Raw genomic sequence first — 19,171 nt, 5'->3', positions numbered from 1 at the left:
CTCCATCCCTGCGCACAGAAGATGCTCATTAGATTGGACTGGAGGAAATAAAGGAAACCCGATGGTTCATTGTCAGAGCACAGTGCAGTAAGACAAATGGAGGGCTGGTCTGAACACTGACGGCTGGCAATCCACAGATACAAGGACGTGCAAATGGAAGACCCTAGCTCTTCGCATTTACTCTTTTGTTTTACCTTGTAGGCATTTCTCTCTCTCTCCATTTCATTCATCTGCATCCTCTCTGTCTAACATTCTGCTTAAAATCTGTTTTTATCATGGGAGGTATTTCGATGTAGGTCTAACCATCAGCCTGCCCTTCAGTTGTTTGTGGAATGCTGTGAGTTCATGGTTAACGTCAGATTCCTCGAGACAGAGTGATGATACAATTTTAGCCGTATCCCCAGCAATGAGGTGAGTCTGAATGACAGGTGGAGGTTGCAAAACTGCATGTAAATTCAGCATCCCCACAAATATGCAGCTGCCTTAGTTTGTGTCGCCACAAAATCCAACAAGCCCGATTAATAATGATTAATTAATTCATGATCTGTCCATGAACTTTCTTTTCTTATTTCAGAAATGTCTTGTAAAAAAATTTTGTATTATGCCTTAAAAAAAGTAAAAAATAAATAATTAATATTTAAAACAAAATGTGGTGCAACAAACATGCAGAAACATACTAAATAAATAAATATAAAACAAGTCTCTTCAAATATCAGATGGTTTCATTTAATATTTTTATATGTTAGCATGGCAAGGTTGGTTTAGGTTGTAAAAAAATGTGATAAGCCCCCCTATTTAAAGATATTTATGAATAAATAATTATGATTAATTAATAATTATAATCATGGTATTAGAATATTACATGCATGCAGTGAAACATATATTTCAAAACTTTAAAATATATATATATGCATATACAGTTGTGAGGAAACTATGTTGTTACTTTCTACCTAATAGTTGCACCATGACATTTTTAGAGACATTAAATGTAAACTTTTCTTGAAAATGGTAAGGAAAAAAATGAAACCAACATCAATACAAAAAGTAAAAATGCAGAAGATATTAAAAAACTTGTCACTTGCAATTTTTTCCTTCTCTGAGCGCCAATTAAGAATAGCAACACCTGTAAATTTAATATCAGGTACAGGCAGGTCTTAAGTGTTGTTCTGCAATGTGGATGACTGCATTTCCCAACAGCTACTACAGAGAAATACTTACTGCTGCTGCTTTCCTCAAAATTGATTCTAGAAGATTGATCTTGTCTGGCCGGCCAATCGGTTTCTCATTGGGGTCATGCCTCATTTGTGTGGGTTCCACCCACTCCACTGATAAGTCCTCCGCTGCAGAGAAATTAACAAACGTTTGACATTTGTTCCACGTCCCATTGCTCAATAGCCAAGGCTGAGCACATGTTTAATCAACATTCATGTCCCCCAGGGAGCTCTGAGCGGCTTGCATCATCACCCTCTGCTACATTACCAGCCTGTTCCTGGTGCACCGGGGCAGACAGTTGGCACACACGAACCGGCCATGGGTGAATCCACATGGGATTTCCATGTGGGGGTAAATGTTGTCTTTTCACTCCATACAGTATTGAAGAACATACTACACCCAAGACCCGTGTGGTTTGACTGAAACTGCAATGTTCTGCTGGAGCACATGTTACTCATGCATGAGCACCCAGGTCAGAGCCCATGCTGAGAAAGAGCTGGCATCAGGAGGATGATGGGACAATGTGTTGGGCATTGCAAGATATGCATAAGAAAATATGGAAGGGAGTTACAGACAGACAGCAAGACAACGTGGGCAGATCCATGCTCAACATTTGGACGATGTGAGCTCCTGTCATTTCAGAACAGCTCTGAGGAATGAATGACAATGCTAGTTCATAGATGACTGGAGACCAGGGTCAAAGCTGTTCAAATTAAAATAAGAAGCATGGGATGTGCTCATTAAGAGCTTGGAGCTTCCACAGCTTTCTTGCCTACTTGAAAATTAAATGACGACAGCTGAGCCAATTTACAACATAGGATGAAATCATGGAATAAACCGACCCTGTGAGAAAAAATTTAAATTGGCGATTTTGTATGAATTCATGATTCATATAAAATAATTGTATTTAAAAAAAAAAGAAAAGAAAAAGAAAAGGAAGCATGTAGGTCCACCCCCTAACCCTAACCATCAGTGGAGTGTAAGCAGCATTTACAAAAATGTATGAATGAGAAAAATCCTTTTAAGTAGTATCACTGTCGTAAGGTGCGACCAACAAAATAATGTGGTCCAACTAGCATGCAAAAACATGACTTAAACTCTTTAATGATGAGAATGATTTTAATTTATTTGTAATAGTTTTAGGACATAGAGTCAAAATTGTCACAGTGGTACAACAGTCTTGTCCAATTTAGACCAGCATGGGCACATATTAGATTAAATACACTGGCCTTATGACATCACATGAAAACACACGAATGAGATCATACACATTAGCTACCAATTTACCAAAATGTAAAGCAGTTACATTTGCCATTAGAGTGTGTTGCTACAGTTTGAGGTTCACAGATACATAAAAGGAAATTGTTCCATGCTTCACAAAAGCATATCCGTACACCATAGGATAGGCTATGGTAATTCAGCCCTCCATGTGGAGAATTATATCAGTATGGGTGTGCAGTGCAGATCCTGTATAAGTGGATGTGCCAGAGGATGATGAATGACTGAGTAAATACCCAGCATCCCAAGAGCCCTGATACAACCAGCCCAAACCCCCATCCATCTGAGCCTGGTCCGCATCACCTCATTTGTCAAGGAAAACCATTTTCTGTGCAGCCAGTTTGTGGTTACCGCTCTCTCCCTTATTACAACCGAGGGGATACGTGGAGGTCTCGTGCACTTCTTAGGAATTCCTTTCATGATTCCACGCAGCGTTTTTGTAAGAGATTCCAAGAATTGCATTTTTGTTTAATCGCTAGGCATCCCTTGGCCCCTTTTTATCAGCTCACTTTTGCCACTTCAAAAATGATATAGGTCTGCAGGTGCTACTATGTTGTGTGTGTGTGTGTGTGTGTGTGTGAGTGTGTGTGTGTGTGTGTGTGAGTGTGTATGTGAGTAGGTAAAAACAAGAGAGATAAAAAAAACAGCTAAATAAATGCAAAAGAAAATATGCATGATAATAATAACAACTACACACACACAAAATTATTTTTACTATTGTATGAAGAAAATTAAAGTGGTAAATTCACCTAAATTCACCGCCACAATACTGTGGTTTTGGGAATGGTTGCTATGTTGCTGTGTGGTTACCAGGGTGGGCTGGGTGGTTGCTAGGGTGTTCTTGTGGTTTCTATGTTGGTTACCAACCCATATCTGAGTCTCGGAGATATTCAAGTCCTTAGATATATGTTGGGTCCTTAGTTCAGTGTGGCTATATGAATAATTTTCTCATTTTATCTTGAACTATTTTTTGAATGTGGAAGTAAATTCCTATATGTGTGTGTGTGTGTGTGTGTGATTTAAAAACAATACAAATAATAATAATCATAATTGTGCCAGTTTGATGTAATTATCAGGAAATAATGATGCAGGGTTTCAGTGGTTCTCGTACAGCCCGTATGTATGAGGTCTTTTCATAAAGTGTGTGAATGGTATTTAGGCTCGAGCTCGACACAAGCACAGAGAGAAACAAAGAGTGAGAGCCGTCGTCATTAATCTTAGTCAGTGGCCGGTGCTGGCGCAATCTGCATGACCGGGGCAGTGACAAATGCCACTATGTGTCTGCAGCGTCCAATCTCCCCAGCTTCATCTCCCGTTAATGTCACATCCGTCAGGCCCGAGCCGCTCGCGCCATGTCGCAGAAAATTAAATTGCTTACAGATAAGGGCTAATTGCATGGACAAGCGCGCGGTGAAGGGGTGGTTGCACAAACTGTGCTTCTCTTGCGCGTGACTTCTTTGAAATATGCACCCCCTTATTTTGAAGGTGGTTTAAACAGGACATAGGCCTATTTAAAAGCAATATCTCATTAAAACACTCTGAACCTTCTTGAAAAGAATAGGCTACCCCAAATCTTCTATTAAAGATTTACATTATTTTGGGCAAACCAAAGAAATGACAGCCTACTGTGCCCAGAGAAGTAGGGTATTTTATTATTATTATTATTTATTTATTATTATTATTATTATTATTATTATTATTATTATTATTATTATTATTTAAGTTTTAAGTGTTTTACAATTGTTTTTAGTGTCTGAGATGGATATCGATGGATACAACTGTATTTATTTAACTAAACTCACCTTATGCTAGGTTACACAAAGCTGAACTACATTGCTTTTCTTGTTTGTGCCTTGATCCTGCCGTACAGCTTGACACTGTCATCTAGTGGTCAAACACTGCTTGTGAGACTTAGCTGTCTATTTCGATAAAATAAAATAAAATAAAATAAAATAATAGGTTTATGGAATACAATGCCTATTTAAACAAAGCCCTCTCAGGCTATATCAGTCTGTATTAGGCTATAAAATACAGGCACATATACAAAATATATCTTAATATTGAACATGCCATCCCTGATTATTTTATGCACATTATGGGAAAAGTGAGTTAATTCTAAATTTACATGAATTTACTGTTGAACATGTGTTCTTACATTGTGAGCCAAATAATAGACAAATAATTTAGCTTGTTCACAAATTATGAAATATGGAAATTATGTATAATTAATTATAACTTTAAAGAATCTATTTCGGACGGAAACAGTCAAGAATACTGTATTACTTTCTGTTAAAATATATTCGAGACGTAGGTTTGATTAATGTGATTTGGTTTAGTTGTGCTTTGTTTTTCCTCTAGCTGGTCTTCACATGAAATCCCAGTAGGTGGCGGAGTTTCACATCAAGCTGATGCCAACCGCCACAAAACGTGAAAGAAGAAGAAGTAACGTCTGTTATCATAAGGGCTCGTGCGAGGACAGAACTGTTGTTAGAATTGTTCATTGTATTTATGTATTTATGTCGGAAGTCTTATTGTCAGTTTCGAAGACAAACTGAGTAATTCGTCTGTCGATTTAACCTCGGGAAATTCCTGCGGTAAGGTGAAGTTATTGCTAAATTCATTCTTAAGATCCCACTTCCTGTTAAATTTGCCCACTGGAAATGTTCTACTTCTGCATGTATGTATGTGTCTGTGTATTATTTTTGCAGGGAATATGACGTACTTGGTCAGGTTATATTTAAAAAAGAAAGAAAGAAAAAGAACACAATGACTGGTCTGATCCCAATCAAATGAATGGCTTATAGTGGCACAAGTCTGAAATAACTTCAAATGGACAACAATATGGTTGCTGCACAGATGCTTTTGACACCCTACATGACATATGATGGAGGGGCTTTCTTTGAGAACTATGTCACAGGACTGACATCTAAATGTATAAATAAAAATGTTGACAAAAATGCTAATGGCTTTGTACTTTTGAAAACCAAAGTATTTGAAGAATTATAAGTGCTTAAGAAAATGGATTCGCTAATATTATTCTGTCTTTGCAGTGCGTGAAAGGAATGCTTAACATTTCAAGCAGGATGTCAACTCGGATGCAACTTTCTCTTCTAAATGAAGGAGGTTTGGATCTTCACACTGGACAGAGTTCTCCATATTCTTCCAAACCTTCAGATGGTCAGTGGATGGAGAAAAACCAAATATTTGAGGAGGAACAAAAAGCCAGTGTCACAACACACAGTGAGGACAAGGATGTAAATGTGAGCGTGTTGCAAAGAGAGAATTCTAATGGAAACAAAAGAGTTTATGATTGCCCCGTGTGCCTGAAACGATTTGGTGCTCCATCCAAACTAAAAAGGCATTGTCTTATTCACACGAATCAGAGGCCCTTTCAGTGTTCCCTGTGCTCCCGTGCCTTCAGAGAACGCTATCATCTAAACATCCACATCAAAACTCATACAAACCCTGTGAAGAGGAGAACACCATCACTCCAGAGCTATAAGGACAACTGTAGTCAAACATCCAAGTCAAGGTTAAAACCTTTTCCAAAAAATCGAACCACCCAGAACGATACCAGTTCAACACATAAACAAAAGGCAGCAGCAACAGACGTAATCAAAACTAATTCAGGTGCTACAAAAGGACATTGGTGCCCGATATGTTTTAAATGCTTTAAAGCCCCATCAAAGCTCAAACGTCACATTCTGATTCATACTGGGGAAAAACCTTTTAAATGCTCTGTGTGCCCTAAAGCTTTTCGAGAGAAATCACACTTGAAAGTTCACAAGTGTAAGGTAGAATGCAACTCCATTTTGAGTGATTGGCAAGCGAAAGGGAACACAGTCAAGTATAACGCTGAGGAAGGCGTTGTGTCTACCGCAGTAGATGATTCAAATGATAATCAAGTTAGATGTTCATTACCAGATGTAATCACACCTGCCGGAAAAAGGATGTTTCCAGTATCCAAGTCTTCTGATCGCATGTGTATGCCTCAACTGAAAAAGAATAGTGGAAATCAGTGTGAAATATGCTTGAAGAAATTCAGCTACCCCTCAAAACTAACTCGACATTTGTTTGTTCATTTTGACGCCAAGTCTTACACTTGCACAATCTGCAGAAGGTCATTCAAACAGGCCAATTATCTCCATAAACACCTCAAGGTACATACAGGAAAAAGCAACAATAAATCCAGCTTGTGTAGAGTCCCGCAGAAGCACGAGGCTAAACCTCCGAAACCCGGAGCTTTAAAAAGTACAAATAACTGCAGACCGGATGGTGTTAATGTGTGTTTACCTCAGATATTAGACTCTTTAGAGAACAAAAAGCATAGAAAACTTGAATGCCGAAGTAAGCTCAAACAAAATGTCCCACTGACTGAGTCAAATATCAGTACCCTAGAGATTAAAAGCTCTGATGCTTTGAACAATGCTGAAATGCAGATCAGAACCTCCAGCCCAGGTCACCTTAAGCGCAAACAGAAAGGTGTGAATCAGTGCAGCATCTGTCTGAAGATCTTTCCGTATCCTTCTAAGCTCACCAGACATATTTTTAGCCATACAGATAGCAGACCATTTGAGTGCCACATGTGCTTGAAATCATTTCGATATCAGTCCCATTTGCAGCTCCACTTGAGGACCCACAAAAAAAAGGGTTGGAATAAAATTGCTGGTCATTTGGAACAAGATCATACGGTTTCTTTTAGTAATGCACAAAAATCTAAAGACCAAGATGTGCAAATATCCTCAAAAGATGGAGCTGAAGACTCTGCTACAGTTCACCAAGATCCAAATATGGTTATAGAGTCTCAAAAAATGAGTGGTGATTCAAGTGTTTATTTGCAAGATTCTCTACTAAATGAAGGAGGTCTGGATCTTCACACTGAACAGAGTCCTGGATATTCTTCCAAACCTCCAGAAAGCCAGTGGATGGAGGAAAACAAAGAAATTAAGGAGGAACAAAAAGCCAGTGTCACAACACAAAACAAGGACAAGGATGTAAATGTGAACATGTTGCAAAGAAAGAATTCTAATGGAAACAAAAGAGTTTATGATTGCCCCGTGTGCCAGAAACGATTTGGTGCTCCATCCAAACTAAAAAGGCATTGTCTTATTCACACGAATCAGAGGCCCTTTCAGTGTTCCCTGTGCTCCCGTGCCTTCAGAGAACGCTATCATCTAAACATTCACATCAAAACTCATACAAACCCTGTGAAGAGGAGAACACCATCACTCCAGAGCTATAAGGACAACAGTGTGTCCTGTGATAGAGCATCTAGGTGTAGATTAAAACCATTTCCAAAACATCTTACTGCCCAAAACAATGACAGTTTAACTGAGAAACAACAATCAGCAGTTCACCATGATGAAAATATGGTTATAGAGTCTCAAAAAATAAATTGTGGCTCCAGTGTATATTTGCAACTTTCTCTTCTAAATGAAGGAGGTCTGGATCTTCACACTGGACAGAGTTCTGCATATTCTACCAAACCTTCAGAAAGCAAGTGGATGGAGGAAAACAAAGGAACTGAGGAGGAACAAAAAGCCAGTGTCACAACACAAAACGAGGACAAGGATGTAAATGTGAACATGTTGCAAAGAAAGAATTCTAATGGAAACAAAAGAGTTTATGATTGCCCCGTGTGCCTGAAACGATTTGGTGCTCCATCCAAACTAAAAAGGCATTGTCTTATTCACACGAATCAGAGGCCCTTTCAGTGTTCCCTGTGCTCCCGTGCCTTCAGAGAACGCTATCATCTAAACATCCACATCAAAACTCATACAAACCCTGTGAAGAGGAGAACACCATCACTCCAGAGCTACAGTGTGTCCTGTGATCAAACATCGAAGTCAAGGTTAAATCCATTTCCAAAACATCTAACTGCCCAAAACTATACCAGTTTAACAGAAAAACAACAATCAACAGTTCACCATGATGAAAATATGGTTATAGAGGATATGGCATCTCAAAAAATGAGTGGTGATGGGAGTCACTCAAATGTATATTTACAAGATTATCTTCTAAATGAAGGAGGTCTGGATCTTCACACTGAACAGAGTTCTACATATTTTTCCAAACCTTCAGAAGGCCAGTGGATGGAGGAACAAAAAGCCAGTGTCACAACACACAGTGAGGACAAGGATGTAAATGCAAACGTGTTACAAAAAAGTAATTCTAATGGAAGCAAAAGAGTTTATGATTGCCCCGTGTGCAAGAAACGATTTGGTGCTCCATCCAAACTAAAAAGGCATTGTCTTATTCACACGAATCAGAGGCCCTTTCAGTGTTCCCTGTGCTCCCGTGCCTTCAGAGAACGCTATCATCTAAACATTCACATCAAAACTCATACAAACCCTGTGAAGAGGAGAACACCATCACTCCAGAGCTACAGAGACAACAGTGTGTCCTGTGATCTAGCATCGAAGTCAAGGTTAAAACCCTATCCAGAACATCTATCTGCCCAGAATGATACCAGTTCAACAGATAAACAAAAGTCAACCGTGCACCAAGTTCAATATATGGTGATTACAGATGATACGCCATTTCAAAACATGAGTGGTGACTGCAATGATTCAGATTTAGATTTCTCAAAAACTACTAGTCCTCTAGAGAAGTCAGAGGTTGTTTCCCGGTGCAGCAATGAATCAGTTTGGACTCTGACAGATAAAACTGACATCTTGCTTGATGGGAAAGAGGCATCTGACATCGTGCCTTTTGGCAGGATGAGTGACTGTCCACCCAAAACTGAGTCATCTCTCCATCACTGTGCTTATGAGTCAAGGATTGAAGAAAAATGGGCCCATCACATGGATGATATTAAAGATTGTGTCTTCGTGAACCCGGACACTGTTAAATGTGTCCCTGATTCTGACGAGTCCAGTTCATGTAAGTATCAACAGAAAGCTGATGTGACGGGACTCAGAGAAATTGTTGTTGTGGGCCTTTTGGACTTTCAGGATCCAGGTGAATGCTTTACCAAACCTCCACATGACCTTCCCATTTGTCCTGACTGTAGTCAGTGTTTCCCTTCGATAAGGAGCTTATATGCACATAAATGTGCAAACAGATATTCTAAAGGAAATATCAAGAAATCCCACCAGTGTGACATTTGCTTAAAATTCTTCAGTGCACCATCCAAATTGAAGAGACACTATGTTACTCACACCGGTCAAAGGCCGTTCCAGTGCACACAGTGTCAGAAGTCCTTCACACAGTCCCATTATCTGAAAACACACACGCTGTCCCACAGGTAGAAGGATTACTCTAGGGTTGCCCAAAGATATGACCAAACCAAAAGGGATTTCACTGTAAATTAGTTTATTAGTGATTGATGTAGTTCCTTGAAATACTATGCTTTGGATTTTCAAATAAAGAAACAGAATTTGAAACCGTAAATATTGTGAATAATGTTCTATGACAATTTTTTTTTTCTTATTTTTACATTTTGGAATTTCCTATTACAGTGTGATGTAACCATACATTTGTGCGTGAAAAAGAAAAGAAAACGAAAAAAATAATTTGGTTGTCCATAGTGGTTGTTCCATTGTTGTTGTTGAGCTCATTTGCAACACTGGAAGAAATGTACATCATTACAACAACACCAAAGTGATTGCATGGCATTTGACCATGTATTTGTAATTTTTAGCTTACTAACTCTTGCTATAATTCATTCATTTTATTCAGTTGTCTACAGCATGGTCATAGTGTGGTGTCATTTTCAGTTGTCCCATGTATATACACTAGATGGTGTATTTTGTTTTCTCAATCTTAGCAATTGTACTCTTCTGGTCCAGTGTATATAACTGAAATTATATATCATTATGGATTTTACGGAGCTACCAGTCAGGTATAGTTTAGTATGGCTACCATTTATGTATATTCTAAACAAAAGCCATAATCTTATCAATACATATTATACATTACTTTTAAAATTTGACCTTCTTTTTGTAAACTTCTTGAGTCCTTAAGAGTTTCCTTCAGTAGCTGAGAGGTAATGCGAGGAAACAAAAATAAATAAATAAAAGAAATTGTTAATGTCATTAGGTCAGTCTAATCAAATATTTCCTTAAATGAGGAAGTTTGTTCATTTATTTATTCGATTTTTTTTTTTTACCTCAGCAACCAAAGTCCAATCATAATAATGGCTCATTGCCAACAAGAAATAGGCTTTATTAAATTTTAATAAGTGTCTGCTGTGCCTGGGGACAAGTTCACCTCACAGGACACACTGACCTCTATGTTATGCCAAGGTTTAATGGTATGTATTAAACTCTTATTGGTTTCATTAAAAATGGTGGAATAATAGGGGATTTTGTTTAGTCCTCATGTCAAAAAATTAATAAAAATCAGAAAATAATTATGAGAATACACAGCCATGTCACCTCCACTACATAACCCCCCCGACCCCCCCCCCCCCCCCCCTGGAACTAGTATATTAAACCATCTTTTTTTTTTCTCCAAAAGTTGTGAAATATTGCTTACTCGGACGAAGAAAAAAAAAGATACTTCAAATATCACAGTACAGGTCATAAAAGTGTTGTGGGTTAGTTCAAACTCTTATCACTTTTGTTGTATTCAGATTAAGCTTTGTTCTCATCGTTTACATTTCTCTTGAGGAGATTAACAAAAAAATTAATCCAATGAAAAGTCTCTATCTGATAGGATCATCAAGTCATTTAGGTCATATACATTGTTAAATGGCGTCTAATGATGTTTGATGGTGAGACAAAAGGATTTTGTTTATCCAGTCTAATATATCCACAAATTCTTGTTCAAGTGCTATGATTTAGTCATGTATTGCTTTTATGATCTTTAATGCGTGACCCAGACCAGTGAGTGGATATTGTCCTGCCAAGCGGACGAACATTTAACATGCAGCTCACAGCTGGCAGGTCATTAGTGCAACAACAAATGACTTCACTAATTCACTATGCTGATTCAGAATTCCCCTTCTAGGGAACATGCGCTGTGTCCTTTAGCAGACACTTTAGGGGCTGTCGCCAGCAGAACCGGTGTCTAAAGTATGTGTGAAAGATCGTCAATCCCACTGGTTTATGTAGCCCTTGATGTCATAGACGGGCACCCAAAGGTATATGTGGGCACCTGCCGAACATGTCACTTTTGTTGTCATCAGTAGCTGTTTGACAGTGCGTGCGAAGGCATGGAGAAAACCAAGACAGGTGAGCATTTAACAAAGTGTGTGCCTCTGTGTCCTAGGTTTCTGACACCCCAGGACACACATGATCTGTGTGTTATCTGTTGGTGTGGAGCACGCGTGTTTAGTGCTCGAGGGCTCTGAATGCGCTCATTGTGAAACATTTCCAATGAAAAAGCTCAGCTTGCGTTTTGTCTCTTTTTTCGAGGGATGAGGCATCTTGCGAGGCACAGTGTAGACTCTGATCGTAGGCTTCAGGAAGGTGAAGATTCAGTCTGGAATTTTATTCCTCAAGTCTTCCTCTGAAACTGAAACTGCTGGACTGTCTCTGTCTCCTTCCCCTCACTTCCCCTTATCTCTTGAGGTTAGCCACAAGGTTTTAAAATGGATGGCCCTGTATGTTGCTTTGGCTTATTGTAACTGTAAGCTTATTGTAGCCTTCTGAGGATAGCTGTGTTACTAGCTTGGGTAATGGAGTGACACTTATGATTGACTGGGTTAAAAAAAAATCAGTTTTCCTCAGGTGTCTATGGCTTGCCCCCTTTCTGAGGTAAGGACTGGTGTATGTCTGTAGCTTCCCTCTGTGCTTTATCAACAGGCAAACAGGCATGCACCGCGGCATGGCTGAGTGGGTATTCTGCCCCCCAAAGTATATGCTAGAGGATGCAGCACAAGTTCCCTAGAAGGGTAACATCTCGGGTTACCCATGTATGGTCCTCCTTGTAAGTAACTCATGTAACACAAGAGGGAACGAGACGCTGCATCCCCTTGCCTTGCCTAGGACTGCCCTGTTTTCAATTCTCCGTCAGACAAACAAGTAAGTGAAGTGTTTGGCAGATGCCCTCTTATACTTCCGGGTGCCTGTCTGTGACTTCACTGGCTACGTTAGCCACAGAGATGTTTCACACGTGCTTCAGACACCGGTCCTGCTGGCGGCAGTCCCCAAAGTGTCCGCTAGAGGATGCAGTCTCGTCCCCTCTCGGGGAACCATGGATACATGAGTAACCTGAAATGTTTAGCGTGTTTTTTAAACCTAAAACCAATTATTGACTTAATCATACAATGACCCATCTAGAATCTGTATTTTAATAGATATTACACATATTATTTTTGCCATTCATGTTGACACCTATTGGGTGTCTTGTCTTATAAGACCATTTGTGCACCAGTGGAAACCGAGTGAAAGGTTAGACTCCATTTATGACGAAACAAGTGATCGCCAGCTGTGTCTTTTGTGCTCCTCTGTGATTGAAGTCAGCAGCTGAATATGGTGAACCTCTTGTGTTGAAAGCAGTTGGTGCACTCTGCTAAAGACAGAGCAATGCCTGCAGCATGAAAAAAAAAATAATATGTCCATTGTTTAGTTCTGATCATTACCGTATATATATTTGTCACTGGAGTTAATTTTCTTCAGCTGTAGTGCAAATCATGATGACTGAAAAGTGTCAATGTGTAAATTATCCCATGCTATATCTGAGCACTCTGGCCTGGCCGTCCAAAACCTACGAATTGTGACCTTATCAGGCAGTGTCTGAAGGTATGATGCTTTGATGCAGATCCATGTCTGCAGTGAAAGATTAAGAAGCTGTGCATTTTGGATCTTCTCAAAATGAGAAGTTAAAACTTTTAAAACTTCAATGCTTCTTAACTTCGTTTTTGTTAAACGCTCTGTTCAACTAAAATCTCTTGAGCTCGGATGTTCTCATTTTCCTGTAGCGTATGCCCAGTTTTGTGTGCAGATTCAAGCGCTCTCTCTGTGATGTGAGGAACTCCTTACAAATCCTTATATCCTCTTTCATTCCAACAAAGGCAGCTCAGTGTCAATGAGACTGCAGAGGACTGTATGTTTTTATTATGAGCCAGTGAAAGATGCCAGCCGAGTCCACCTCTCAGTGGGCCTCTGCCATACTCGGTTTAAGAAGCAGTGACAATGTCAAACTCCCTGCAGGCAACAGGAGTCCAACGTTTTCATTTTTGTCAAGTAGGCCCAGTCATGCAAGGATGCTTGCAGATCAGAAAAAACATAAAACTAATATATACAATTTTAATAATAATAATAAATAAATAAAATAGTAATTATGTAAGTAATTTAAAGTAAATGTTAAATGCAACCCACCGGTCTCTTTCTGGAAACCAACACATATCGGCTGGCTATTAGAGACTGGCTCCAAAAGGGAGTCAATCCCATACCCACAAATTTACAGCAGACTAAAATATGTTTACACCCTGGTACAGTAAGTGATTTTGGTCTATGTAGCTCAGGGTTATACAAATCTTACCCTGGAGGGCCAGTGCACCAACCCTAATCAAACACTCCTGAGCCTGTCAATCAATGTCTTTGGAATCATTAGAAAATCACAGGTAGGTGGGTTTGATAAGTGTTGGAGCTAAACTCTGCAGTGCACTGGCCCTCCAGGGCAAGATTTGAATAACCCTGATGTAGCTAATTTTGGCCCTTATGACAACTGTGAGGGGGGTGAAATTTGTTTTACTCCTCTGTTTAAATTATATTAAGCCTTAAAGTTCTGCATGATTAAGGGCGTGGCCACTTGAGTGACAGGTGGATCTGTGCTGCCGTCACCACTGTCGAGGTAGGCGGGCGTGATTTCAGCTCCACCCACATCCCGCCTCTTTGCCCCTTTTCGATCTTCCGGGAGTGATTCCCTGCCAAGATGGCAATGTTCCGGCTCTGCCCAATTTAGGCTTCAAAAATGCTCTTCTATCCTACGGCTGGCGTCACAGAGACTACGTCCATGTTTTTATTCAGTCTGGTTAAATGACTGCCTGGTGGCAATATAGATATGTATGGTTTTAATAGCATGTTTCTAGGCTGTGTTCAGTGTTGCTAGGCTCTAACTAGCATGTCATGAGTGTTTGCTACAGTAAGATGTGTGGCTGCTAGAGTGTTTTCAGCATGATATTATGTACACTAATTTCAAGTGTTACTAACTCAGCCTGGCCAAGCTGGTGTTTAAATGGTTTTAGCTGTTTGGTCAGCTGGTATCCCACTGTGACCAATTAAGACTATCTTGACCCATGATTATCAGTCCTATAGAAGTATGACTATTGGACTTTTTTGTCCCTTTTATCATCTGCCACATGAAAACCAGAAGAAGTAATAGCAATTCAGACAATCTGAGGTATCAAGCATGTCCATCACACTATTGGTACAAATCTTTATCTGTCAATTCCTGATTCAGTTATAATGAGGCCACATTTCCTGTGCTGTCAGCCAAAGAGACTTATCTCCACTCTGGTTTGGCACCATATAGAGGGGCTCTTCCCATAACCCCAGCGTTGGATGTAGTTGCACACATAGGTATTCCAGTGATCTGAAGCCACAGGGGTCTCTCTCAGCTGTAGCCCCCAGGGTCCGTCTGCTGGACCACTGCTGTGTGTTACTGTTAGTGGAAATAATCGAAGGTTAAGTGTGTGATGATGCGGGAATGAATCTCTAGAGCTGGGGTGAGAATGAGAGGCATCTCTGAGGGAAGGAAGCCAGGATATTTTGGACAGGCCGGGGCAGGGTCTTTGACTTCAGCAGCAGAGGCTCTGGTTTCAAGGCCGTCCCCTCCTCAAAGCACAGAAACCTTACACCACAAGAGTTGACTTAATGTGACTCAGCTCCTCATCTTTTTTGACGACCATAGTGGGTCAGGTATTCAAGGCTGGGAGGTCATGCGGTTGTTTGGATCGCTGAGCATTGTTGCTGTTGCTTGATTTATTATTAGATCTTTAATAGTACTTGAGGCATTTTATATTTTCTGGTGCTGGCTAAGGAAAGCATCACGATTGCTTTGGTGTAGCGAGTACATTGGATATTATAGGAAGTGTTCCCAGTTCTGGTTGACCTAATAAATGCAGCATAACAATCCTTTAATGCATTTGAATTATAGAAATGTGTTAGTGTGTTATGTGTAAGCCAGGTTAAAGAGATGGGTCATTAATCATCTGTTTTGCTTCTTCTGACGATAAATTCCCAGATACCCTAAAACCATTTAGCAATGCCATATAAACAATCAAGGATATTCTAATAGCCACAGACCAACTTTATAACAACCTCTTAGATCATATTAGCAAAGCATTAAAAAGAAAATGCATTGACATGAGCCCCGTAGGAGGCAAACAATATAAATAAACAACCACTCATGGGTGCATTTCCAAATGGCAACTATGGTTGCAATTCCGTCATTATCAATAGAGTTCAATGGAACTTGCAACCATAGTTAGCTAATGATGCTTTTTGGAAATTAAGCAACTTGTAATTACCCAGAACACATTGCTTCGTGTGCAAGCACCATTCACATTTACTTGAGAAAATGTCAAAATCTTCAGTTATATACAAATGTTAGCACAATTGTGAATTGTAAAAGGTTTCCTTGGTAACTGACTTTCAGCGTGGCATGTCCACTGTCTGTGTGGTCTAAACACTTCCTAGGGAAAATGTGTCACCAGTTTGCTGACCTGGAAACAAACAACAAGCTTGACACCTTTTAAGTCTTGGGTTTTACTGTGCATTGTACTCTCTGCTCTGGGAAGACAGGTGTGTGTATGTGTGCGTGCATGCATGTGTGTGTGTGTTAAGAAGGGGAGTGTGAGCTGTGTCAAACACCCCGGCAGCTGTTCCACAAGTGACCCTCCATCTAAACACACACATATACATCTTGTCAAACTAAAAGCAAAAGGGAGCCGATGTCTGTGAAACAGTTGCTCCATCCTTTTTTTAAATCCTTTGCAAACCACAGCAGATGAATCAACACTTGAAAGAAGATTTTAGCCACAAAACTGTTTTAAGACGATCTCAGGACCACACAAGAAAGAAAACTTCTCAAGACACCTGGAGTCTCCAAACCTGGGAGGACAAGCATTTAGTTTAGATATTCCATGCACTAATATCTCTTAAGATGTCTTCACATGTCTGTGAACTTTCAGGGTCAGACAAAGGATTATTGTAGCGATATGGAAAGCAAAAAATCAAGAAGCTTTTTATTGGTCAAAACTAATTTGAGGCTTCACTTCTCTTCAATTCTCTTTTCTCTTGTGGCTCCATGGGACAGTAAAGTGTCCATTGAATGCAAACTCCAGAGTCTTGGAAGTAGAAGGTCATCTGGGGACTTTTTGACTACTGTTTAAGCAAACGATTACAACTTTTGTCATGTAATGTGGAATCAGTAATGCATTACAATTTGACAGTAATCTACCCAGCACTGGTTATGTTTTGTTTACCAATTGCAGTGACACACATTTGGCATAAACTGTTTGCATGAGTGTGTCTCTACCATACAAGAGAGAAGAAGAAGCGAGAGGGTGGTGACAGGTTATTCCTGTGAAGCTGGCATGAGTTCAGCTCTCCACACATAGAACGAGATCACAGAGAGGCCGTGGATTCAGCTTTCCACGCTCCACTATGAAATGTCTGGCTCTCACCCAGCCTTTATTCAAGATTATGTTTGACACAGACCACTCAATCCCCAACCTATGAGTCTGACCTGTATGTACTATAACGGCTTATTGATTACTGATTGATTTACTAATTCAAAAACTATTTTATTTGGCTTGCCTGACATGGGGTTGAAGCTTGGATGTCTAACATGTATAAATACAGCGTCAGTTCTGTGGATCATTCAGAGCATATGATGAACAATAAGAGAGGTTAGCGGCATGGCTCACATGATAATTATGTAATCATAGAGCTATTTATAAAATACGAGCTGAACATTGCTCAGTACATAGTATTGGATATCTGATTATGCCATTTCTGAAATCATAAATGTGTTGTATGATGAATGCACCAATCAATTCCTTTCCAGTGGATGAAATGCATCAAGTTTCAGATAGCTATAGAGAGATATTGCCGACAGCAAGCAACATATCCTGTAACAAGACCAGTCGGCATTACTATCCAGAGAATGTGACCCTAGAATAATAATTGTTCTCTGCTCAATGGAAACCAAGGCTCATCTGAAGACTTATGACATTCAGCTTTCCTTTTTAAGGAAGCACAAGAGGTCCTTAAAGGGCAAAGGAGATGCATGTACATTTCAGAAGAGAGATGTCACGGAAACCATTAGCTGGGAACACTGCGAACACAAGATTACTGTAATTTTGGAAAACCGTTAGGAGATGCCTTCAGCGTGAATGTTGAACAGTTTTGAAGTGTGAGTGGATTACTGGAAAAGTTGCGGGAGAATTAAGCGCAACTGCTGGCCCTTTACAGGCTGTTTTGCTGCTTAAATGGATTAAAGTTTACTGTAAGTTCAAAGCGACGGTATTTCAGGGAAAAGCAAGTTGTGAAGCCTTGAAGTTTTCTGCTTAGATTTCATTCTGTAGCAGCACATATATAAAGAATAGCCTTGTACCTTTTTGGGAATATTGTCTGGAAATACATTTTCAAACACTGACATATTCACACACAAGCGGTTCATGGAAATATCACGGTTATTTTTGTAGCAGCCAAATCACCCTTAACACAGCCACAATGAGTTCAGATTGAGGGAACCTTAAGCCCTGCCGGCTGACAGATGCTCAGACAGAGAATGTTGAGGATTATGCAAAAAACAGCACGTCACATCACTCGGCAGTGACATAAATCGGTAGACAGAGTAACGCAAATTAACATTTTTAAATGGAAAGATGCTCTTGCCCTTAAAAGAAAATACAGGAGAGAGGAGGTGAACTGAGGGGATGATAACACCACACCTCAGCAATTGTTGATTAAATATTTTATTAAAGCACACGCTGGCAATGGTTTGTGATGTGACTTCCATAACAATCCTCTATTCGTCATTATAATGATACTAACCTAAGGGCAGTGGGTCTTTGTCATGTTTTTTTTAAGAGTGCTGATGTGCTTCCTCAGGTTTGCAAAGTGATCTCAAAATTCAGAGTGGCTCCCTATAAATAAATGTCTCTTGATCACTGCCTTTAAGCAGCTGATGACTCTCAAATCAAATAAAGCTTTATAAAGTACCGTTGATATACAGTGCAAGTTCCCAAAGCAGACAAATAACCCTACACGAGTTTTGCACCCTGCCTTTCATCATCCTAAATATCAAACACTTTAGCTACGATATAAATGGAAACAAATGGCAGTGACACGTCAGATGAAAGGCCTGGCCTGAATGGGGGATGGATGACAAAACAGCACAATTGCATTTCGGGCACCATGTCTCGTCTAGTGTGGTTTCAGGATTTTGCTCAAATGTAATTTGCACAAATGATCATTCTCCCCGATGGATTTCAATTGTCAGTCCCTTCTATTTAGATTCATCGTTACGCTTCAAATGTTGTTTCCAAGACTAACATATGATTTAATTTCAAAGTCTATTTACTTCACTCCTATTTACTTATTCACTCCTAATGTAGTGATATTAAACTGTGTATTATATAAAGATTATGGCTTTCCCCTGCTTATGATAGATAGATAGATAGATAGATAGATAGATAGATAGATAGATAGATAGATAGATAGATAGATAGATAGATAGATAGATAGATAGATAGATAGATAGATAGATAGATAGATAGATA

At 39.6% G+C, this 19,171-nt stretch overlaps 1 protein-coding gene across 2 annotated transcripts; it reads left to right on the top strand.

Moving 5' to 3' along the window:
- Positions 1–4,927: 4,927 nt before the first annotated feature.
- Positions 4,928–9,767, top strand: znf770 (zinc finger protein 770). Of its 2 annotated transcripts, none has more exons than XM_026233142.1 (2): positions 4,928–5,084; positions 5,541–9,767. In XM_026233142.1, the coding sequence occupies exon 2, from the start codon at positions 5,553–5,555 to the stop codon at positions 9,738–9,740; it is 4,188 nt and encodes a 1,395-aa protein (XP_026088927.1). In that variant the 5' UTR covers positions 4,928–5,084; positions 5,541–5,552; the 3' UTR covers positions 9,741–9,767. The 2 variants fall into 2 exon arrangements, with proteins under 2 accessions (XP_026088927.1, XP_026088928.1); XM_026233143.1 differs by having other exon boundaries at positions 4,928–5,089.
- The last annotated feature ends 9,404 nt before the right edge of the window (positions 9,768–19,171 follow it).

This window comes from Carassius auratus, chromosome 45 (genome assembly GCF_003368295.1).
Source record: "Carassius auratus strain Wakin chromosome 45, ASM336829v1, whole genome shotgun sequence".
Lineage (NCBI taxonomy): Eukaryota > Metazoa > Chordata > Actinopteri > Cypriniformes > Cyprinidae > Carassius > Carassius auratus.
The sequence above is the reverse complement of the archived record's forward strand: the minus strand, read 5'-3'. Positions and strand labels throughout refer to the sequence as shown.

Excerpts from the sequence above, each read along its gene's own strand:
- znf770 (XM_026233142.1), top strand. The coding sequence starts at position 5,553 with ATGCTTAACATTTCAAGCAGGATGTCAACTCGGATGCAACTTTCTCTT.